The 24,881-nt window shown below is 45.3% G+C and overlaps 1 protein-coding gene across 1 annotated transcript in view; it reads left to right on the top strand.

Moving 5' to 3' along the window:
* LOC130111823 (tight junction protein ZO-2-like) overlaps window positions 1-24,881 on the top strand; it is a 178,819-nt gene that overhangs the window by 21,278 nt on the left and 132,660 nt on the right. The window contains exon 3 of the mRNA XM_056279117.1: window positions 10,005-10,058. Within this exon, the coding sequence (XP_056135092.1) occupies window positions 10,005-10,058 (54 nt within the window). The remainder of the gene's footprint in view (window positions 1-10,004; window positions 10,059-24,881) is intronic.

Consider the following 24,881-nt stretch of genomic DNA (forward strand, 5'->3'; position numbering starts at 1 on the left):
GGTATTGATATTCCCACCAAACTGTCAGAATTATTTCTGCTCAGTTTCACTCAATTTCTCATAACCATTGAAGAAGACCTTGATGGCTGGAATGATTATGATTGGAGAAATGTTACGGATCACAGCTTTAAAGACAGTGAATTTATGCCCGTCGCAACACTAATCTGGAGGACTGTACTAGTAACAGCTTTCTGTAATATTCGCATCCATTTTGATTGCCTTAATAATTGTGAAAAAAAAGAATGCTCTCACTCGTTGCCACCCAAACTTGCACCCTATTCACTGGATATAGTTTTAGTGTATGCTAAATGCAAGTGCAGTGTGGCAAAATTAAAAAAGAAAATGATTTTTTCAGGGTAAGAAAAACATTATTATCAGGAACCATTTCTCTTTTGAATTGTAGAACAGTATTAAATACACAATAGTTTGTCATCCGCAAACACCGATGTTTGCGGATGACATTGTGATCTGTAGCGAGAGTAGGGTGCAGGTTGAGGAGACCCTGGAGAGGTGGAGGTATGTACTGGAGAGAAGAGGAGTGAAAGTCATTAGGAACAAGACAGAATACATGTGTTTGAATGAGAGGGAGGACAGTGGAATGGTGAGGATGCAAGGAGTAGAGGCAACAAAGGTGTATGAGTTTAAATACTTGGGGTCAACTGTCCAAAGTAATGGGGAGTGCAGAAGAGAGGTGAAGAAGAGAGTACAGGCAGGGTGGAGTGGGTGGAGAAGAGTGTAAGGCAGTGGAGTAAGTTTCACTTGAACATTGGGGGGACACATTTAGTAGGGGGTCAGGGGGTCCTCCCCCTGGAAATTTGGAGCATCACACATTTAATTTCCTGCATTCTGGTGAATTTGTATGCACCAATTTGCTCTTTTTCTACATCAATTTATTGTGGAAATGTCTTATTTATGTAAAAGAAAAACAACTTTCATATAGGCTAGCCTATCAGATATCTTCTGTTACTTTTCTCTTGCTCATGTTGACTCTGTGAATGAAAGTAGTAGATGCATTTGAACTAATACAATACCCTTGGCACAAATTGGTTTGTAGATGTACCTATTATGTTATCTCATGTGCCCGAAATTATCAGTTCAAGCTCATTTAAGCTAACATAAACGTCTAGGGGCTACAGTTAGCAAGCGCTAGCTAGCTAGCTAGCTAGTTTGTGAGGGGGTCTGAACTGATAACCCCAAACACAAGTTATAAACTAGATAAGGCTATAATTCATCCGGAAATACGTAAGAAAATCTAACTCAGAAACCCCAAAGGTAAGAAAGGGTGGTGTACTGGGCTAGACAAGCAAGCTGGCTAGCTGTGTTCCCTACACTTGCTTACACGATCATTCATGCTCCGATCTCCTGGTTGTCAGGAGCAACTGCAAGAAAGCAACGAGGTCGGCAATCCCAGTGGCAAGGTTAAAATGGTATGGTCCAAGCATAGGGGTGTATGAAATCGTTGGAAAACAAGTATGAATCACATTTTAAGTAGTTCGACTGTCTGTGTTGTTATTTTACCTTTTTTGGCGAGGGAGTTAACATTATCATTCCTGATATATTTTTTTGGGGGGACAAATTCACCTCTTCTAAATATTGAGGGGGACATGTCCCCCTTGATCCCCCCATAAGTTACGCCTGTAGTGTCAGGAGTGATTTGTGACAGAAGGGTACCAGCAAGAGTTAAAGGGAAGGTTTACAAGATGGTTGTGAGACCAGCTATGTTATTTGGTTTGGAGACAGTGGCACTGATGAAAAGACAGGAGGCAGAGCTGCTGGTGGCAGAGTTGAAGATGATAAGATTTTCACTGGGAGTGACAAAGAAGGACAGGATTAGGAACAAGTATATTGGAGGGACAGCTCAGGTTGGACAGTTTGGAAACAAAGCAAGAGAGGCAAGATTGAGATGATTTGGACATGTGTGGAGGAGAGGTGCTGGATATATTGGGAGAAGGATGCTGAATATGGAGCTGCCAGGGAAGAGGAAAAGAGGAAGGCCAGAGGAGGTTTATGGATGTGGTGAGAGAGGACATGCAGGTGGCTGGTGAGACAGAGGAAGATGCTGTGGACAGGAAGAGATGGAAACAGATAATCCGCTGTGATGACCCCTAACCTGAACTACTTTCCCCCAGTGACTGCGAGTCACTGGGGGAAAGGTTCTGACTGTTGTGTGCTTATGCACCAAATAGCAGTTTGGAGTATCCGGCCTTCTTGGAGTCTCTGGGTGATGTCCTGGATAGGGCGCTGCCTCGGGACTCTATAGTTCTGCTGGGGGACTTCAACGCTCACATGGGCAACGATGGAGAAACCTGGAGGGGCGTGATTGGGAGGAATGGCCTCCCCGATCTGAACCCGAGCAGTGCCTTGTTATTGGACTTCTGTGCGAGTCATGGCTTGGCAATAACAAACACCATGTTCGAACATAAGGTAGTTCATAAGTGTTCTTGGTACCAGAACACCTTAGGCCGAAGAATGATGGTAGACTTTGTGGTCGTATCATCAGATCTGCGGCCATATGTTTTGGACACTTGGGTGAAGAGAGGAGCAGAGCTGTCAAGTGATCACCACCTGGTGGTCAGTTGGATCAGATGGTGGGGAAGGCTGCCGGACAGACCTGGCAAACCCAAACGTGTAGTGAGGGTGAACTGGGAACGTCTGGCAGAGGCCCCTGTCCATGAAGTCTTCAACTCCCACCTCCGGAAGAAGTTCTCGTGTATCCCGAGGGAGGCTGGGGACATGGAGTCTGAGTGGACCATGTTCAAAGCCTCTATTGTAGATGCGGCAGGCAGGAGCTGTGGTCATAAGGTCATCGGTGCCTGTCGAGGCGGCAACCTAAGAACCCGCCGGTGGACACCAGCGATGAGGGAAGCCGTCAGGCTGAAGACGGAGGCCTTTCGGACTTGGTGGCCCACGGGTCTCCTGAAGCAGCAGATAGGTACCGGGAGGCCAGCAGGGCTGCCGATCGCAAAACCAAAAACTTGGGTGTGGGAGGAGTTCAGCGAGGCTATGGAGGAGGACTTTTGGTTGGCTTCGATGAAGTTCTGGCAAACCATGTGGCGACTCACGAAGGGGAAGCAGGACTTGACTCAGGCTGTGTTCAGCCGGGGAGGGGAACTGTTGACCCGGACTGGGGATGTTGTCGAGTGGTGGAAAGAACACTTTGAGGAGCTCCTGAACCCGACTAACACATCCTCAGTGGAGGAGGTAGAGTCTGAAGACTCAGGGGAAGCCCCACCCATATCCCTGGCAGAGGTCTCTGAGGTAGTTAAAAAGCTCCTCGGTGGCAAGGCACTGGGTGTGGATGAGATTCGCCCTGAGATGCTGAAGGTTGTGGACATTGTTGGGGTGTCTTGGTAAACACACCTCTTCAGTGTCGCGTGGAGGTCGGGGAGTGGCCTCTTCAGTGTCGCGTGGAGGTCAGGGAGTACCCGCGGAGTGGCAGACTGGGGTGGTAGTTCCCATATTCAAAAAGGGGGACCAGGGGGTGTGCTCCAATTATCGGGGCATCACATTGCTCAGCCTCCCTGGGAAAGTCTACTCTAGGGTGCTCGAAAGGAGGCTCCGACTGACTGTCGAACCTTGGATCCAGGAGGAACAATGCGGATTCCATCCTGGCCATGGAACAACGGACCAACTCTTTACCCTTGCGGAAGTGCTGAGGGGGGCAAGTATCTCAGGGTCTTGTTCACGAGTGAGGGTAGGATGGAGTGGGAGATTGACAGGCGGATTGATGCAGCATCAGCAGTAATGCGGACGTTGTACCGGACCATTGTGGTGAAGAAGGAGCTGAGCTGGAAGGCAAAGCTCTCAATTTACCAGCCAGTCTTCATTCCAACCCTCACCTATGGTCATGAGCTTTGGGTAGTGACCGAAAGGGTGAGATCGTGGATACAAGTGGCTGAAATGAGTTTCCTCTGTAGGGTGTCTGGGCTCAGCCTTAGAGATAGGGTGAGGAGCTTGGACATCTGGAGGGAGCTTGGATTAGAGCCGCTGCTCCTTTGCGTCGAAAGGAGCCAGTTAAGGTGGTTCGGGCATCTGATTAGGATGCCTCCAGGGCGCCTTCCTTTGGAGGTTTTCCAGGCATGTTCAAGTGGGAGGAGACCCCGGGGTAGACCCGAACTCGCCGGAGGGGCTACATGTCCAATCTGGCCTGGGAACGCTTTGGGATCCCCCGGGAGGAGCTGGAGGGTGTTGCTGGGGAGAGGGACATCTAGTGTGCCCTACTTAGCTTGCTACCACCGAGACCCGACCCCGGAGAAGCGGCTGAAGATTAGATGAAATGATAGTTATAGAAAATCACTATTGGTGCCCTTTGTAGCTACTGTATGTCTACACATTAGCCATATCTATTACCACTGTAGACACTGATTAAGAACAAGAAGAGGAGAAACAACTGTTCGTAGTATGAGGGTGATGTGATTGCAATGTGGTCTGACAACAGAAGGCTGGCCTCCCTGGAGCCGTAAGAGCCACCGCCAGACACACACACACACACACACACACACACACACACACACACACATATAAATCTCCCTGTCTTATTTTTCCGCATCTCATACATGATATAGAACAAATAGCCACACATGCAGAGAAGAGCAGCAGACAGAGAGGAGTGATGAGGAGCAGGAAGAATGCATCTTGTTTGTTCTCCTCTTTACTAGATGGCCAGGATTAGCTGTGCATCTCTTGGGCATTTTACAAAATGTACTTAAATTTTTCATAGGTAATGTTATATTCATGTACTTCATATCATGTGATAGTATAACATAATTGAGGATGCGTAAGGGTTTCAATTTACTTTTAATTTAATTTACATTTATTTGAACATTTTGCAATTGTATTGTTGTCAACCAAACTACGACAAATTTAAGCAGAGAACAGCCTATCTATTTATTTATTTTTAGATTTTTCTCCCCAATTGTATTTGGCCAATTACTCCACTCTTCCAAGCCGTCCCGGTCGCTGCTCCAACCCCTCTGCCAATCCGGGAAGGGCTGCAGATTACCACATGCCTCCACCGATACATGTGGTGTCGCCAGCTGCTTCTTTTCACCTGACAGTGAGGAGTTTCACCAGGGGGACGTAGCGCATAAGAGGATCACGCTATTCCCCCCCAGTCCCCCCCCTGAACAAGCACTCTGGACCGATCAGAGGAGGTGCTAGTGCAGCGACCAGGACACATACCCACATCCAGCTCCCCACCCGTAGTCACGGCCAGTTGTGTCTGTAGGGGTGCCTGACCAAGCTGGAGGTAACACGGGGATTCGAACGGGCCATCCCAGTGTTGGTAGGCAACGGAATAGACCGCCATGCTACCCGGACTCCAAGAACAGCCTATTCAAAAGGGCTTGCACATGTACATGAATGAACCATTTTTCAGTTACTTTATGAGGAAATTGAATTTTGAGGTTTTGTGTGTGTGTGTGTGTATATTTTGGTGTGTAAGTGATACTGATGTTAGTATTTTACAGAGGATGATTTGGAAAATATCTGTTTTTCACAGCAGGAGAGATAAGGGCCCCTCTTCAGTGTTGATTTCTGTCTCACATTGCACTTTTTTATGAATTAGTTCATACTCATGGTTCTCTGTCAACCATTTGTTCAGCTAAAAAAACTTTGTGGAGGAGTCTGACATGTTGCTGGGGATCTTAACATCCAATTTGTTAACTCACAAGCCTCTATGTTTCTCTGCCTTATGGCTTCCTCTGACCTATCCTTCTTCAGTGCCTCAGCCAAGGCAGGAAAACAACTTGACCTCATCTTAACTCTTAAAACTGTTTTCTCAAACCCCCCTGTTCCACTTCCATACAAACAGAACACTTCGTTCTCTAATTCTCCGCCTTCCTTCACAACGTTGTCACTCTTACCCTTTCCATCACAACCTCTGCTTCCTGTCTTCTATCAGGGTTCAACCAGCCTCAAGCCATCAAATTTGATGTCCTCCAACCTACCCAAATGTAAGAATTTGTTGCTGTTAAAACTGACATTCAACTGTCACTGTGCTCTCCCCTGCTCTCAGCACTTGACCAGCTGAAATCACACCTTCCTTGCTGCGATGCTCCAAGGGAGGTCTGTGAGGTCTGTGATGCTCCAAGGGAGGATAGGACAAATCTTTGGACAGCTGAGAGAACATGGTGCAAGTCCAGAGACAATGGTTTGATGCTTGATCAATCACTTGTGTTCTCTTTTTCCACAACCTTGTGCAACCGTCCTTTTACCAGTACATGGTTTCCAATTCCTCAAGCTTCTGCAAGCTGTTTTCTGCCTTCCTTGCCCTCACCGTCCTCCCTCATTCCAAATGACTTTGCGCTCTACTTCATGGAGTGGTAGCAGCCATGAGTGGTCAGTTCCCTGTTTCTATCTCCACTTCCACCTCCACTACCACTAGTACTGAGACTTTCATTATGTCTGACTTCTCCCGCCTCTCTGAAACTAGTCTTCAAACTTTACCTCTCACAGTCCCACAACTCGTTCCCTTTACCCCATTTTCACACCTCCTCTTCAGTCCATCATCTCGAATCTGAGCCACTCTTTCAACCCACCACTCATATCTGGTTTCTTTCCATCCATCTTTAAGCTAGGTTGCATCACACCACTCCTGAAAAAAAAGAAACAAAGATAACATCAATCCCACTCTTGTTCAAAAATCGGCCGGTCTCTTTGCTTCCATTCCTCGCACCAATTCTTGAACAACCACCATGAAATCAGTTCTCTTTTATCTCCTAGAATAACCTACTCAGTCCAAATCAGTCTTTCCAAGTCATCAGCTGTTATCCTCCTTGGCCTATCTGCCAATATTCAGATACAAGATTTTTTCAAGATACAGATTCCACTGGTGACACAGATGGACAAAGGCATTGTTGGCGCAGGACTAAAGTGGATCCAGTCATAGTTGACAGGGAGGTCATAACATGTAACATTAAGAAGTTGGGTGTCTGTGCACTAACTGGTTACAATGGTTGTGCTTAGTGCTTGGCCTTGGGCCATTCATCTCGGCATACCCTTTCTCCTATCATTGCTGCACAGGTAACACCCAACTGTACCTTTCTTTTCCATCAGAATATACTGGCATGTCTGTTTGGATGAGGGAACACCACCTCCGGCTCAGTGTGCCCAAAGCTGAGCTACTGCTCATCATTACCAAAGCCTCCATCCCTAGTGATCAACCAGGCTCAATACATCTGTCTACTACTACTACTACTACTACTACTACTACTCCTCCTACTCCTACTTTTGGCCGCTCCCATTAGGGGTTGCCACAACGGATCATCCATTTCCATCTCTTCCTGTCCTCTGCGTCCACATAAAGCTCAAACCCTTGCTGCTGGTTTTCTTGGTAGCTCATGGAAGCTACAGACTCACTTGCTTCATGCAAGAAAGGTCTAAAAGCTTTCCTTTTCTAGGGCTATTTTAATCCATATAGATCCTTAGGCATGACTGTGATACTGATTTGTAGCTACGTATGTCCAGCTAATCTGGAATTCCCTCTTACTCACATCCCTACTTTGATCTTCCTGTGATGAACTTACTCTAATTGCACCCGAAGTGACATGCACAGCTGGCTATGATGTGATCACCACTCAGCGATTGAAGATGCTTGCTAGGTGACATGACAATACAACTGTTAATTGCTGTCTCTTGTAGGTCAATTTGATTGATCGTTGTTCTGTTTTGCAGATGGACTGAAAAATATATAGGCCACCTTAAAATAGAGTCACTGCAGTAGTACAAGAGAGGAAAGAGTTGCTACAGTCTTTATGCATGCTCAGTAATCCAGGTAAGAAAATCAGAGGAATTTAAATCGGTTCATCTGGACTAAATAAACATTGTGTCCAGATGAACTGTTCATATATATATATATATATAAATAATGGGATAAACAATGGGACCCTGACCCCTCTTGTAGCCATTCTGGGGTCTACGAATGACACAGCTCTGTACTCTTTCAGTGACAAATGGCCGGTACTATATTTGCTAAAAAACAGAGAGCTGGGCAAGATCCTCCATGTGGAGAAGCTTAGATTCAAGACTGCAGGAAGGAGGTGGGTATTGGATAAGGCATGGAGACCAGCATTTAGACATCTAAAGAGTCTGAGGGAGGGTGAAGGTGTGGGATGAGTGATTGACAATATTAATCCTTTGACAGTGGTAGCTGTATATATCCATCCTCCATCCATCCATCCGTTATCCGAACCGCTTATCCTACTCCCAGGGTCGCGAGGATGCTGGAGCCTATCCCAGCAGTCGTTGGCCGGCAGGCGGGGAGACACCCTGGACAGGCTGTCAGTCATTTGTTTTATACTTTTTTTCTTGTTCTGCTCTCTCGGTTTGTTCTCGTTTTTCAGCATGAGTCTTGCTTTTTAGCAACCTCACCCACTGATATGTATAAAATCCGCCAAAGTAATAATTATATGTTCCTTTATGCTGCTATTATGTTGTTATTGAACGGAAAAAAAGTGGAAGAATAAGATTGCTTCTATGTACCAATGTGGACTGTATCCAACAATAATCTGCAATAAAGTTATTCTTAAAAAATGGGAGATTTTGAGTAACCAGTGTATATTTGTTTGAAATTACTAATAGTCCCCTAATGTAATTGCTTATGATGACTTCGGTGTGTGTGTATAAATGTAGGACGTCCCTCTATGATGGTTACATAAGAGTGGTATCAGCCATCTGGTAAACTGAAGGAACACACATAACCAGAACAGACTGTGATGTCTGTGTGTGTGAGATAACGTGAATGAGGAAGAGAGGAAGGGGGGGGGGAAACAACAACTGCAGGGTCATATCCAGAGTGACAGACAAAGGGAGCAGAAAAGAGGAGAGGAATGCAGCAGACATCTCCAAGGCAGCTCTTTGCTGTTTCTGAACGTATGAATCCTGTGATGCGCTGCTCGTGTCTAGCCGTGTCATCCAGCCTACACTTGAAATGGATCAGTGCAGTGCACATGCTCAGGACTCTACGTGGAACAAGAGTTGCAGGGGTAGGTGGGGACACTCTGAGTTAGTGGTTATTTTTAGTCTTTCGCTCTCTCCCCTGTTCAGGCTAATCCACCACACCACAGGCTTATCCAAACAGGAAGTAGTATTCTAAGGCAGTTAGGCAGCTCTGCCGAGAAGAAGCTGTGAGATGTCATGCCAGGCTGAAGTGGAATTCCACTATTTCTGATGAGGATTGGCTAGTCTGAACCCAGCAAGCTGTAAGTTTGCCTTATTAAATGGCACAACCCGGCATGGATGAGGAGGGCAGGGCAGCAGCTGGTTGAGGCATGGCTGTTCCGGTTGGGAAGAGGGTACACTGAGAACATTCTTCTGTGAACCATGAGCCTGAAGTGTCTGCCAACCAGTTGTTGCACTGGCTACCCCAGGTGGCACTGGCGCAAACAAGCCAAAGCGTGCATGATGCATGACACGGATGACAGGGGAGGCGCTGGAGGCAGCTTTGGAAGCAACCACGGTGGGGATGCAAGGATCCTGCTGCAGGGGCTGGACACGAAAAAATTAAAAGGCAGCCTTGTTGTCCTCTATGCACCTGCTGGCAACTCCTGTTTACTCAAATTGGTAGGAAGTGCAAGTATGCATTGTTTGGATGGATGAATGCATTGGTGGAGAGTAAGGGTTAATATGAAGTGGAGATAGGCTGAGAAGCATCTCTTGTGTTATTGCTGGGGCTGTAAAATATTTTATTTAAATAAGGTTTGTTAATGTTGTTGACTCAGCATGCCAGGGACCTCCATTAACATGTCTTGAGGCAATTCGTGTACAACTCAAGCTGTGTGCATGGGGACAATGTCTCAAGCTTTTCTTACATTTGAAAGGGCATGTAGATGGTGTGTGAGACATCCACAGACCCTTGTGCGAAATTGTGATATGTGTGTGTGTGTATGTGTGTGTGTGTGTGTGTGTGTGTGTGTGTGTTCCAAATTCATTCAGGCAAAAGATACACATCAAAATCTCCCTGTTTGCGGGTGCCATTACTAATTTTTGCTCTATGTTCTTCACAGAGCTCAGGGATGGAGGAGAGGGTCTGGGAGCAGTTCACGGTCACGCTACAGAGGGTGAGTCCAGTTCATGTTGGCTTTGTGTGTTCATATGTGTTTGTGAGCAGCTGTTTTGGAAGAGGGAGATGAGCATCAGCACATGGCTTTGAGTATTTGTGTCGACCCCCCCCCCCTTTTTCTCCCCAATTGTATTGTATCTCCCCAATTACCCCACTCTCCCTAATTACCCCACTCTTCCAAGCCATCCCAGTCGCTGCTCCACCCCCTCTGCTGATCCGGGGAGGGCTGCAGACTACCACATGCCTCCTCCGATACATGTGGAGTCGCCAGCCGCTTCTTTTCACCTGACAGTGCGGAGTTTCGGCAGGGGGATGTAGCACATGGGAGGATCACGCTATTGCCCCCAGTTCCCCCTCCCCCCTGAACAGGCAGCCCAGCCAACCAGAGGAGACGCTAGTGCAGCGACCAGAACACATACCCACACCAGACTTCCCACCCGCAGACACGGCCAATTGTGTCTGTAAGGACACCCGGCCAAGCCGGCGGTAACATGGGGATTCGAACCACCGTGTGGGTATGCAATGGAATAGACCACGACACCACCCAGTCACCCCTAATTTCTTTCATTTTAGGAGCACCAATGCTGTGGCTGGTTGACGATCCTGTCCTCATAGTTAGCTGCTGTTTGAAACTGAGATGTTTGTATTTTCCTGGCTACTCCACGGAAAAAATTCCAGTTGAGTGTCTGCGTACTGTGTCCCGACAGCTCCACTGGCAGAGTTCTCCTCTGTCTCCTGTTGCCTGTACACTTAGAGGGAACTAGGGAGAGAAAATGGTCCCAGTCCATGCCAAATACACACATAGGTGGAGTGGGGGATTGAAAGTGGGGATGTTGGATTTGGGGTCTTGACAATGGCTTACCCCAGAAATAGAAGGTCCAAAAAGTCAGAAACATCAATGTAAAGGAAAAGTAAAGCCACAGTAAAAACACAGAACACAGAACTTGATATAAATCTACAATTCATGGTAATCATTGAAAATAAAAAGCTCATACAAATAAGATACAGTAGATATAAAGTCTAGACACCCTGTTAAAATGGTATTTAAATAAAATTATCTAAATAACATAAATAAAATGTAAATATTTATTTATTAAAATAAAGCGGTTTATTAAATTATTTACGTGTATTTAAATAAAATTTAAAATTATTTAAATGTATTAAAAAAAAGTTATTTGTGGTGTAAAATAATGAAACCAAGATAAATCATGTCAGAACTTTTTCCACCTTTAATGTGAAATTGCAACCTATAAAATTAAAGTGAAAAACAAATTGAAAACTTTAAGGTAAAAAAAAAATAGAAATAAAAACTTATAATAACCTGGTTGTACAAGTGTTCATTGCCCTAAACTAACAATTTGTTGAAGCACCTTTTGATTTTATTACAGCACTCAGTCTTTTTGGGTAAGAGTCTATCAGCTTGGCACATCTTAACTTGGCAGTATCGTCCCCACTCTTCCTTGCTAAAGTGTCCTAGATCCATCAAATTGCGAGGGCATCCCCTGTGCACTGCCCTCTTCAGGGTCACCCCACAGGATTCAGATCTGGGCTCTGGCTGGGCCATTCCAAATCCTGATCTTTTCTTGCTGAAGCCATCCCTTTGTTGATTTGGATGTATGCTAGGGGGCGTTGTCATGCTTCCATTTCATCTTCAGCCTTCTAGCAGACACCTGGAGGTTTTGCGCCATCTTGACTCAAGCCCCAGTTCAAGCTGAAGAAAAGCAGCCCCAAAAAATGATACTGCCAGCACCATGCTTCACCGTGGGTATGGTGCTCTTTTGGTGATGTGTTGTGTTGTTTTCACACCAAATATACCTTTTGTATTGTAGCCAAAAGCTTCAACCTTGGTCTCATCAGACCACAACACGGATTTGGGAGACTGGATATATCTTTTTGCAAAATGTAGCTGGGCTTGGATGTTTTTTTTTCACGTGAAAAGGCTTCGTCTTGCCACCCTACTCCACAGCCCAGACACATGAAGAACACAGGAGCTTGTTGTCGCATGTAGGGAGCAGATCATTAAATAAAAAATGTATACGCAGTTTCCCTGCACTGAAAGACCCCGTTAGTCCAATTTGTATTTGCTGCTTTCTCTGTCATTTTCTGCCATCTTGTCTGGATGTGGATATCAGCCAAAGTGTTTCGACCCTTCTGGATTTTTTCCAGCATATTGCCCCCCCCTAGTTGCAGTAGAGCATTGGCACAAAATCGTTTACAACTTTCTCATGAATGGTTAAATGCCTGAAACATATTTTATGGGCTATCAAGATTTCAGGTCTCCAACCCAGCATGTTAGTGTTTCTCACAGGTATGAAATATACTTGCGGTGGTGGTCGGCAGAAAGGGCTGGCATTACCTGCCGGCACAAAAATGTTCTACTACATGTAACAAACAACAAATACGTGGACCTTTAACACAGTGTTTTTATTTATTGAATATTTCTGTCAATTTCACATAATGTATTTAACAGATCCAACCCCACCAGCCCTCCCTTCCATCTACCCACATGGGAAGAGTAAGGCAACGTAAAAAAAAAAAAGAAAAAAAAGAATGAAACACTCTTTAGTGTGTACAAAGATGGCACTGTTTGTCAGAGGACTTAATCTTTCTAGGTTTTTCAAAAAGCTCCAATGCCTGTGCATGTGGGAACACCTCTGGTGCTGATCCATTTATCGATACTCGCAGACATGCAGCCAGGCGCTCGCTCCCCTGTCAGCCCGTTTCTCAGGACAGTTTTCACCTGAAAAAACAGATGAAAAACGAAGACTTGCCTCTAAATTAGCTTTATAGAAATTAGATGAAAAATATATTTAGTGCTGAAAAGAAAATTAATTTACCCTCCTGAGTAAGTGCATGAAAAATGCGTAGTCTAACCTAAAGTTAGTCTGTGTCTTTCCAACTGCCATAGCCTGAAGAGAAAATAAATGATAATCTTTCTTACATTTAGTCAGGATAACTTTACTACATGTTACGCAAGTTCTTTCATAGAATTTGAAGCTACACAGAACCGTTATACAATAAGGAGAAAAGGGGTTACTTTACCCGGTCTGTGCTTGTAAAATATTCACTGTGTCTTCATCTTCTAGCGTAATACCAGGGGACAACTCCCCCTCTTGTTGTCTTTGCAGAGGACGTGCGAGATTGTAGTAGACCCTTCTCGCGATAGCAGAACGAACAGGTACGGGAGGGGTAGAGCAAGGGGAGATTGTCCAATAATTAATCTATCGCGAATGGTGTCGTTCCCTCAACTGGATAAAAAAAAGAAAGAAAAAAAAGCTAAAATGGGGGACTTCGGTTGACGCCAGCATGGAGTAGACGTTGCATATTTCCATGCTACCATGATCTTAATCGTTGCTAGTTTGTTTGTCTAGTTCAGCTCTGATGGTGTAATTCGATATAACTGAACAAACAAAGTTACCATAACTATCTGGCACAAAGAGTCAAAGAAAGGCGAACAAAAAGGGAAGATATGACTGGCAACACGGATATGGTGGTGCTAGCAACACTGCTAACAGAACAGCGATGGCCACTTCTGCTGCCAAGGTGTGGCGACAGTCAGGATTGCTGCCCCCCTTGTGTCTAAGAGGGAGAACCCCAGAGCGGAGAACAGGTCCAGGCCCATCAGGTTGGCCCCACGGCGTGCCACATGAAAAACTGCATTGGGCACCAGCTTGGTTCCATAGCGGACAGTCAGTTGGAGAGAGCCAACCAGATCGATTTTGGAGTCACCATACCCACAGAGGACAGCTGAGGGTGCGGACAGTGGCAGTGAACCGAAAAATTGACTGTAGGTATCAACATTCAAGAGAGACACACTTGCACCGGTGTCCAACAGCAGGGGGATGCACACATCATTAATGTTGACTGTGCATGATTTGAATGACACTGGCCCAGAGCTCACCTTGTGAATGACGGCGGTTGAAGACTGGGGGGTGTGGCCCTCTGACCCAGCCGGGGAAGATCGACAGACGTTGGCAAAGTGATTGTGCTTACCGCAGCTACGGCATGTCTGGCCACGGGCAGGGCAGTTCTGAGCCCTTGAAACAGGAGACTGAGACCCACAGTTACCACAGGACTGTTGAGGGCGGGGCCGAGAACGCCGTCGTTGCAGTTGCAAGACGTCCCCAGTGGAGTCGGCGCCCGCCTCGCTCTGGTTGGGTTGCGTCCCGAGGGGCAGCCGTGAGTAGAGGGAGGAGTCGTTGGCAGCTTGACTGGAGGTGGCCACTTGCTGTGTATTTAGCATAGCAGCACACTCAGCTGCTCCCTCAACCTGTAGTGCGATGGTAATTGCTCTGGACAGCAGCAGATCGTCTTTTTCCAGCAGGAGAGTCTCACGCACCTTTGCGTTGTTGGTGTGTTCGATTAGCTGGTCGCGAACCATCTCGTCCTGAAGCGCGCCAAACTTGCATGAGCTAGCTAGCCCTCGCAAATTAGCTACGTACTGCCGCACAGACTCACCAGGCAGTTGGTGTCGCTGACGGAATATAAATCGCCGAAGGAGGGCACTCTGTGGAGCAGTGAAATGGGTGCTCATAAGTCCCACAGCTTCGGCAAAGCTTGTGACGTTCCCCAGAGACCCGAGCACACGATGACCCTCTGCTCCCAAGCAGTGTAGCAACAGAGCCGTCTTCCTAGCCTGGCTCACGTCGTCGAGCCCTGAGGCGATGATGTAATTTTCAAAACTATGTAGCCAGCGAGTCCATGGTACCGGAGGCTCGCCAGGTAATGCCAGGAAGGGGGCAGGTGGTGGGAGAGAGATATCAGCCATCCTCGTCGCCAATATTGTATTTAGAAATCACGTCAGGACACAGCGCTGTCGCTTGACACAACCTCTCCGTGGCATTCTTTATTTAGACTGACACAGCATCAAAGGCAGACCCGATCAAACAACCCAGAGCCCGCAGGCATCACCAATCGATCCCAGCACAATAGAACAGCACCAAATCAAATGCAGCACTGTCGATGTGTGCATACATAACAACAAGGCCTCGCTCTCGACAGAGATCAGCCCGCTCTTGGCAGAGTTCAATTCAGAATCTGCAAAGCTTGAAGCAAAATGGACAAAATTCAGACCACCATGACGGATCATCAGCAATGTATCTCATCTCTAGAATCGCACGCTGACATGATCAGCCAGAGCGTATAGTCCCTGGAAACGCTAGCTATGCTAACCGAAGACAATGCTAAGCTAAGGGCTAAAATCACTGACCTGGAGGGCAGAAGTGGCAGAAACAACACACGCATCGTCAGCCTCCCAGAGAATATTGAAGGTCCTTGCCCCGCAACATTCTTCTCACAACTCCTGGTTGAGATCTTGGGGCAGTAGATTCTCACATCACCCCCTGAGCTTGATTGCACTCACCATGCCCTGACCTCTAGACCAGGCTCCAGAGAAAAACCCAGCTCTGTAGTGATATGTTTCCATAAGTTCCAGACCTGGGAGCTGGTGGTCCAGGAAGCTCACAAACTGAGAGGTAAACTTGAGTACAAGGACAACCCGATTCACATATTTGAAGACTTACAGCCCTGAAATACTGGAACAGCCCTCCGCGTACCGAGATGTCATGAAGGAGCTGTATAACCTAGGCCTCAAACTTGCCCTTCATTAACAAGCCAAGGTGTTTATCATGACCGAAAAGGGGGAAGAAGGCAGCTCTCCACCCTACAGGACGCTCGCCAATTCATCATCTCATAACAACTACGCAACCCAGAATTGACAAGGGACTAGCTCTGGATGGAGCTGACATGAGAGGCTAACTACAAGCCCCTAGTGGCTATCTGCTGTCATACGTCGGACAGTCAGGGCTTCTTAAGGGACACTTGCATGGCTACATGACTTGGGGGAGACTACGGAGAGTTATCATGAGAAGCTAACTGTTGGCCCTTAGCGGCTAGTTGTTACTAGCGGTCAGCTACCCAAGACTTAAACATGGATAGGTGCGATAGGTAATCAACAATCTCGTTCTAACCAACGTTCTTGAAATTCTGTTTAAACTGTCAAGTTTCAAGTGAATCCTTTTTGGATCTTTTTTTGTGACTTTGACAATATGTTTTACTATTAACCACGTTAGCTACCGGCTACCTAATGCAACATGGGTTCGATTCAGTTATTGATGCCGCTCTCCAATTCAGCGACAACTACTCTATGTTCCTTCTGGTTTGCGTTTTAGTTCTTTTTATTTGTGTGTTTTTAAAAAAAATATTTTTTTATCCAAGTTCTCCCAATTAGTTGGCCCAATGGACCTTGTTTTTATTCTTTCATACCAGCTAAACACCACCGGTATTATATCTCTTCCCATTCCTGTATTGTTCGGATGTTTGAGGTTTGCCTGTGCGTGTGTGTGTGTGTGTGTGTGTGTGTGTGTGTGTGTGTGTGTGTGTGTGTGTGTGTGTGTGTGTGTGTGTGTGTGTGTGTGTACATGTTTAGCTATCCTTGTGCGGACCAAATGTCCACACAAGGATAGCAAAACCTGACAGGGCGTACCTTGTGCGGACCTTTCAGAGGTCCTCACAAGGAAAAGGATCTATTTTAGGGTTAGGAGTTGGTTTTAGGGTTACGATTAGAATTAGGGTTAGGTTAAGGTTAGGGTAAGGGTTAAGGTTAGGCATGTAGTTTGCATGGGTAACGTTAGGGTTAAGGGCTAGGAAATGAATGTAGTCAATGAGGGGTCCGCACAAGGATAGTGAAACACGACTGTGTGTGTGTGAGAGAATACATATCTGAGAGTTGTGCATATACATGGGTGTGGATGTATCATAAGGGAGTCTATCTTTATTATTATTACTCTCATCCTTTTTTTTCTCTCTATAAAGGTCACTAAAATATTTTAGTCCCCTTCTGTTCTACTGCCCAAAAATAGTATCCAGCTTTGCAGGGAGGAATAAATGATAATTACAAATAGGCTCCAGCAGGGAGACATTTTGGAAATTTAAAATGTTGACGGAATTGTGTTCAAATTTTAAGCGTGGATGTGACAATGGGGCTAGAGGTATATCGGCTTTCTTCATCTCTCTGACTATCCCACTTCACCAACATTCCCATCGAAGTCCGCTCCAGTCACCGGTCTCTCCTCCTTGGGTGCACTCTTCACCACTTCATCCAACTCACTCCAAAATTCTTCTTTCTCTTCCAGCACACATCCAACTTGCGCTGATAACATTCATCAATACACCTTCGATTTCACTCTGTCCGACACTCTTCACCTCCAACACACTCTTGACATACTCTTCCTTAAAAATTACCCTACCCCATTTCTCCTTCCATCTGCACCATGGTACAGCTTGAACCCACCTCTGATGCTCCTGGGCTTACTCTCCTTCCACCTGGTCTCTTGCACACACAGTATATCTACCTTCATTCTCTCCATCGTATCAGTCAGCTTTCTCCCTTTACCAGTCATAGTGCCAACATTGAAAGTTCCAACACTTACCTCCACACTCCTGCCCTTCCTCTTCTCCTGCGGCCTCTGGACATGTCTTCCCCCTCTCCTTCTCCTTTGCCCAACAGTAGCACAGTTTCCACCGGCACCCTGCTTACCAACAGTACCGGTGGTGGTCGTTGGTAACCTGGGCCTTGACCGATCCTTTACAGAACTCTGATTTATGATCCACATATTAGATTTGGCAAAGGTTTTGTGCCAGATGCCCCTCCTGATCTAACCCTGCCTGTTTATCCAGGCTTGGAATCGGCACTAAGAAAAAGACATGCAAGGCATCAAAAAGACGTGCGTGTTAAGCTTAATACTCCTGCCTGTGCACCTGACCAAGGCAATGGAAAGAAGAACTGGAGTTGGTCCCTGGGCGCTACAGCTGCCCAGCTGCTCCTACACAATAGGATGGGTTAAATGCAGAGAACAAATTCATTGTAAGAATACAATGACAATATAAAGTGGCTTTAATTTAGTTTTAGTTTAGTTTTAGTTTAAGTTTTATTCAGTCACCCACAATTAACAAATGTTTACAATACAAACAATGTACTCAAAACAGTGACTGAAAAGGCACAGGCAGAAGCATAATGCTTATATTTAAGCCTGTCCTTTAGGACAAATGAAGCTACCCATGAACAGTTTTTACAAGACCAAATAAAGTTACAGAGTCTGTAGAAGAAAATAATGAAACAAAATTATAGAAAGAACACAAAAAACCTTTACAAAATCATGGACACTTATAGCCCTCGAAAATTGCTTTACAAACCATCTTTTTGAAAATCTGAAATGTGCTACACCTTCTTAAATTAATATTAGCACCGTTCCATATTGAAACACCTAAAACAGATAAACATCTCCTTTTAATCTCCTCCTTTTAATCTCCTCAAATTCTGCTTAGGGCCCCATAAAGCCTTGGGCCGGCTCTGGGAATTTGAAATGTAAGAATTGTTTCTTTTAATGTTTTTTATACCTATGCACACATTCTCTCTCTCTCAATTATCAATACTGTACTGCATTTATTACTGTTACTGTGTAGTGGTTGGGTGAAAACGGAGACGAACAACTTCTCTCTGACCAGACACACATGACCCCGCCCAACCACATGGTGCTGCATCACCATGGCCACACCCTGAGCCCTTAATGTGAGCACATCAACATTATACAACTGCATTATAATATTTATGATGTTTTAGTTAAACTATATACTAGATACTAAGACAAACATTTGACTAATTGACACTAGATGTGAACTGTATGTAACTGTTCCGACTTATATACAAATTCGACGTAAGAACAGACTCAAAAACGGAACTTGTTCATAACCCGGGGACTACCTGTACTTAGGGCTAGACATCGCTTCTTTGAATCTGGCGACAAGGCTGGTAATCTCCTGCCTCACCAGGACAGAGAAGAGGCGCCCTCTTGATGCCGCCTCTGCTCTGGGCAGCCCAGTGGCCCAGTGGTTAACACTGTCGCCTCACAGCAAGAAGGTCCTAGGTTCGAACCCTGGGGTTGTCCAACCTTGGGGGTCATCTCAAGTTGTCCTCTGTGTGGAGTTTGCATGTTTTCCCGGTGTCTGCAGTGGGTATTCTCCTGGTGCTCCGGTTTCCCCCACCATCAAAAAGACATGCATGTTAGGGTTTATACACCTGTCTGTACCCCTGACCGAGGCATGGCAAGACAAACTGGAGTTGGTCCCCGGGCGCTGCACAGTGGCTGCCTAATGCTGCTAGCTACACAGCTAGGATGGGTTAACTGCAGAAAAAGAATTTCCCCACGGGGGATTAATAAAGTAGTAAAAAAGAAAGAAAGTCATTCCAGCCATTAAATCTCCATCTGGCAATGTTTTACTGGACCCAGAGAGTATTAATGAAACATTTGTCAGGTTCTACTCTGATTTATATACATCAGAGGACAATAAATTAGACCCAATCAGTTTTCCCAAAATTGAAAGTGGTCTTGCCAGGGACCTAGGTAAGCCCATATCTGCTACTAAGATACAGGAGGCAATTAGGCCACTACAAAGTGGCAAGTTGCCCGGACTGATACACTGTGGAATTTTATAAAACATTCCCTTCCCTCCTTTCTTTGCAGAGTATATATAATGAGGCAATCACACTCCGTCATCTCCCTGACACCCCATCGAAGGCTACAATCACTCGTTCTTAAAAAAGACAGACCCCCTCATCATCATCAAAGATCAAAGACCCCCAGGCCGAATAAGCCTGATCAAAATGATGGTTCTACCCAAGTTCTTAAACCTTTTCCAGCTTATTCTTGTACTCATTACAAAAGCATTTTTTCGGTAAATTAGACAAGATAGAGACCAAAGTCCTCTGGGGGACTAAACCTGTCTGTATCCAGAAGTCAGTTCTGCAACTCCCCAAACAGGGGAGTGGGTTAGTCCTCCCTAACTATATACATTATTACTAGGCAGCCAACATTCAAAAACTCCCATACTGGCTGGGTGCTTGGGTTTATTTGGAAAAACCTGCCTCACAAATGTTGTTACATTCTATACTGTTCTCCCAGCTCCCCCTCCCTTCCATACTGATTAGCACCAACCCTGTTGTGACCAACTCTCAAAATCTGGTTCAAATTTATGAAACACTTGGGCCTGCAGAGACCTTCTAATCTTGCTCCAATATTTAACAATCACCTTTTCAAACCTTCATGCTCAGATTTAGCATCCCGATTCTGGCTCAATAATGGCATAGTAACTTTTAAGGATTTGTATAAAGATGGGATTTTCTCATCTTTCACTGAGGTTTCATCAAAATACCACTTACCTATCTCCCACCTCTCCCACCTTAGAGATTTTGTCAAAACACTTTCCTCATTTCCCTAATCGCCCCCCCCTAAAAAAACGACCTTGATTGATATTGATGTCCCTCTGTCTATGGATTCTAAAGGAAGGGCGTTTCCCTACCCAAACTAAAAACGCCTGGGAACAGGATCTGGGAACAAAAGTATCCAATGAACAATGGGACCATATTCTAGACCTGGTCCATTCCTCCTCCATATGTGTCCATCATGGGCTAACTCAATGCAAAACTCTACACAGAATCCGCTATACTAATGCCAGACTGGCCGAAATATATCCTGATGTCAGTGATGCTTGCAATTGGTGCAAACAATCCCCCGCCAATCTTATATGTTCTGGTCTTGTCCCAAGTTAATAAACTTCTGGTCGAACATATTTGAAACTATAAGCCAGGCTTATGTTGTGGTCACTGCCCCCAATTCTTTATGTAATCTTTGGCGCTTCACCTGGTACCGGCCTTTCTGTTGCTACATGGTGAGCCCTAGCCTTCACAACTTTACTGGTGAGTCGTTTGATTTTACTGAAATGGAAGCACACTTCTTCCCCTACACACGACAGATGGTTTAAAGAAGTTCTCTAATAATAAACATGACAAACTTAGTCAAAGAAGGTTGAATCAGATCATCTGGACACAACGTGTATTGACAGATACGTTTCATCACTCATCTAAGTGACCTTTTCAGTCTAAACTGACTGCAGGTATCCCCACCCTTATAAACAATACAGTTGCATAACGACTGAAACCAATGACCAGTTTCATATGCAAATATGGGTGTGACCATTAATTAGAGTTTCAATGTGTACTATTCACAGAGGATTTGGGAATGTTTGCCATCACAGCATTGTAAGATGGCAACAGATGTACTCTTAGCCTCATTCCTGCCTATCAAGGATGTGCACATCCTCATCCTTGAAAGAGTGTCCACTGGCTTGTAGATGGTGTAGACTGTGTAGTCCTGGCTTGATGCGTTAGCTCTCCTGTGTTGTGCCATCTTCTTGGCAAACATCTGTTTGGTTTCCTCGATGTACAAGTCATGCCAATCCTCCTGGCACTTAACAGTGTACACTATATTACTCTGTTTGTGCCAGGGGACCCGATCCTTGGGGTGGACCAACTTCTGGCACAGCGTGTTTTAGGGTTTGAAAGCAACTGAGACGTGGTGTTTCGAAAATATGTGTCTCAACTTTTCTGACACTCCCGCCACATATGGGAGTACACATACATTATCTGCATATGAAACTGGTCAGTCTTTCGGTTGTTATGCAACTGTATTGTAAATAAGGGGGGGGGGATACCCGCAGTCAGTTGAGACTGAAGAGGTCACTTAGATCAGCGTTTCTCAAATCTCTCCTGGAGGACCACTTGTCCTGCATGTTTTAGATCTCTCCCTGCTCCAACACAGCTGATTCAAATGATCAACTCGTTATGAGCTCCCGAAGTTGCCTAATAACAAAACTGATCATTTAAATCAGCTGTGTTGGAGCAGGGAGAGATCTAAAACATGCAGGACAAGTGATCCTCCAGGAGAGGTTTGAAAAACGCTGACTTAGATGATGATGAAACGTATCTGTCAATAAATGGTGTGTCCAGATGAACTGATTCTGCCTTCTTTGATTTTCTTACCGGGTTATTGAGCATGCATCAAGACATGAGGAACTTAGATTCTCTCTCATGGGCTCGATAAAAACATTTCAGCAAACGTGTAACCTTTTTTCGAATATACATACTGACCTGCTCAAAGTCTCACCAGACATGGAGAGGATTGAACCCCCTCCCAAATTATCCCTTTCCCTAACTCCTCTTGCATGCCTTCTCTTTGTTGTTCGTCCTTTTTTTTAATGTATTTCATAACCTAGGTTGGGTTAGGGTGGGGGCAAGGGGATGAAAGTTTAGTAATGTTCTAGAAATTCTCTGTTTCGTTTCTTACTGATGGTACAGTACTGACTGTTGAATGAATTTAAAAAAATCAATAAAAAGATTGGGAAAAATGGGTCAGCAAATATACTCTGGCAGCCGTTAGTATACCCGGTCGGCCCACCCAAGTAAAGTCTATGTGTGGGAAACATTGTATTTAAGAGCATTCTATGTTCCATTGGGTCCCAGTGTGTGGTTTCCTATACTGCTGAAGTTTACGGTAGACTGGTCAGTCTCGCTATTTCCTGAAAAATCAAAAAGTTGCATAACCAACTTACAGTTTCTTTAAAAAAAAACTCTTAAGATTAGATGCAATCAACCCAGCATGTATTTATTTTAAATGTACTATCGACCCAGAACGACCCCAAAGGTTGGACTACCCCGGGGCCCGAACCTAGGACTTTCTTGCTGTGAGGCGACCACGCTAAACATTGCACCACCGTGTCTGTGTGTGTGGATAATGGATGGATTTACTTTCCCTTTAAATAAAACAACCGACTTTAAGATTTGAAAGCTCCTAGTGCTATCCATCTATTGTAGCTACTGTCATAAGGAGCATTCTTAGAGTGATTTATTCCATTGGGTTTCCTGTACTACTGAAGTCTGTGATAGACTGGTCAAAGTCTTGCTATTTCCTGAAAAACCTAAAAGTTGTATAATCAATGTGAAGTTTCTGCTTAAATTTATTTCACCCCTGGGTGGAAGTCAGTTCTGTGTGAAAATTATTCAATAACATATTCAACACCTTTTGTATTGTGCAGCCCCTTTTTTGGTAGATTTCACTTATTACTGATAGAAAATATCAGTGTAGCAAAGGAAACAGTTTTCAGCTGAAAAATAAAAATGCCAATCTGTCAGTGGCAACAATTTCATCATCCCAGGTAATAAGAATTGAAAACATGAGACATATATGGGAGTTTCAGAACAGTTGATGTATTTTGAAAACACTGTGTCGCAGTTGCTTTCAAACCCCAAAACACGCTGCGCCAGAAATTGGTCCACCCCAAGGATCGGGTCCCCCAGCACAGAGCAATATAGTGTACACTGTTAAGTGCCAGGAGGATCGCCGTGACTTGTACATTGAGGAAACCAGACACTAGCCAAGAGGATGGCCCAACACAAAAGAGCTAACTTATCAGGCCAGGACTCCACGGCCTACACCCATCTACAGGCCAGTGGCCACTCTTTCAAGGATGAGGATGTGCACATCCTTGATAAGGAATGCTGGTTCGGATGGGATGTCAAAGAGGTCATCTGTGTGAAGAGGGAACGTCCATCCCTGAACTGAGGGGGGCTAGGAGTACATCTGTCGCCATTTTACAAAGCTGTAATTGGAACTATTCCCCAATCCTCTGGGAATAGTACACATTGCCATTGTAACTCCAGTTAATGGTCACAGCAGTTGGGAGCTGGTGTGAGCGAAGGACGCAACAGTCATTGTTGTGGGCAAGTGGATGAAGCAGGTTCAGGAAGGCCCATGTGTGATGTAAATAGTCAGTCCCATGTGGAGGACAGAACAGTGTGCTGCAAATTAGCAGCAAGCATGCGACTGCCTATCATGCTCAAGTGAAAACCATCTCTTCTATGCAGAGAGGAGCACTTCCAGAACAAGTCAAAGTTGCGAATAAAACCAATGTTGCGCACTATACTCACGGACTGGAGCGAGGAATGAAGGCTGAGAATTCTGCTAAAATGCCCAACACTGTGACCAAGCATCGCAATCGGGCCAGAAATAAAAGCAGTTTTTCCACAACTGTTGAGGGGAGTAAAAAAACTGATAAAAGAAGTACCAGGAGGACCCATGATGGCAGCAACTGTAGGAGGTGGGTCGGCCACCACAGCAGCCAGGGCCGCCTTTGCAGCAGCAGTAGTCCTAGCTGGATCAGGGACCGATTCCACATTGGAAGGAGCAACATCGGCCATGGGAACGGCGTCATTCACGGGGGCATCAACAGGGTGAACAATGGCATCAGCCGACAGGATGGTAAAGCAAGGTTTATGGATGGAGGCGAGGCAGCTCAGGGTATTTCCATCTTGCCATGTCTGCCTACCACCTCCAACCAGGTAGCCTGTGAGCTGGGAGAGGAGAAGGAGGAGGGCCGGCAGCGAGGTGATGGGTCCCAGGGGATGGTAATGGAGATGGCTGTGTTCATAACAGATAGACTGGACTGTGGCTGCGGTGTCAATAAAATCAGATAAGAGAGAGTTCTTTTTTCGCAGTTCATCTGGAGCTGTCGGATATCATCCTTGAGGTTAATATTGTCATTTATTGCTCTGTGGAAATCCTTGCAGAACAGCTGATCGATGAAAGGAAGAAAAAGTGAAAAACGTGTAAAAAAGGATAAAAAGTGTAGAAAAAAAGTGGAAGTGTTGGTCACTTCCACTTTTTTTTTACTCCACTTTGAATGCCATTAGCTGAGGGTTGAGTCCACACGGTTCTCATCAGGAGTGCAGGGAGTTGTTAAAAAGTAAGCAGAGCCACAAACGAACGTTAATAAAAGTTTCAAAAACATACTTTGTTGTTGTTATATTGTTTTTCAGTCAACATTAAATGATTAAAAGGTAACAAATGACCTCTGTGGCTGCATTCACTATCTGCCACATGTCTTAGGCCCTGATTTGTTTTTACTGGCTAGTTTACAGTGATTCTGATGA

Source organism: Lampris incognitus, chromosome 1, assembly GCF_029633865.1.
Source record: "Lampris incognitus isolate fLamInc1 chromosome 1, fLamInc1.hap2, whole genome shotgun sequence".
NCBI lineage: Eukaryota > Metazoa > Chordata > Actinopteri > Lampriformes > Lampridae > Lampris > Lampris incognitus.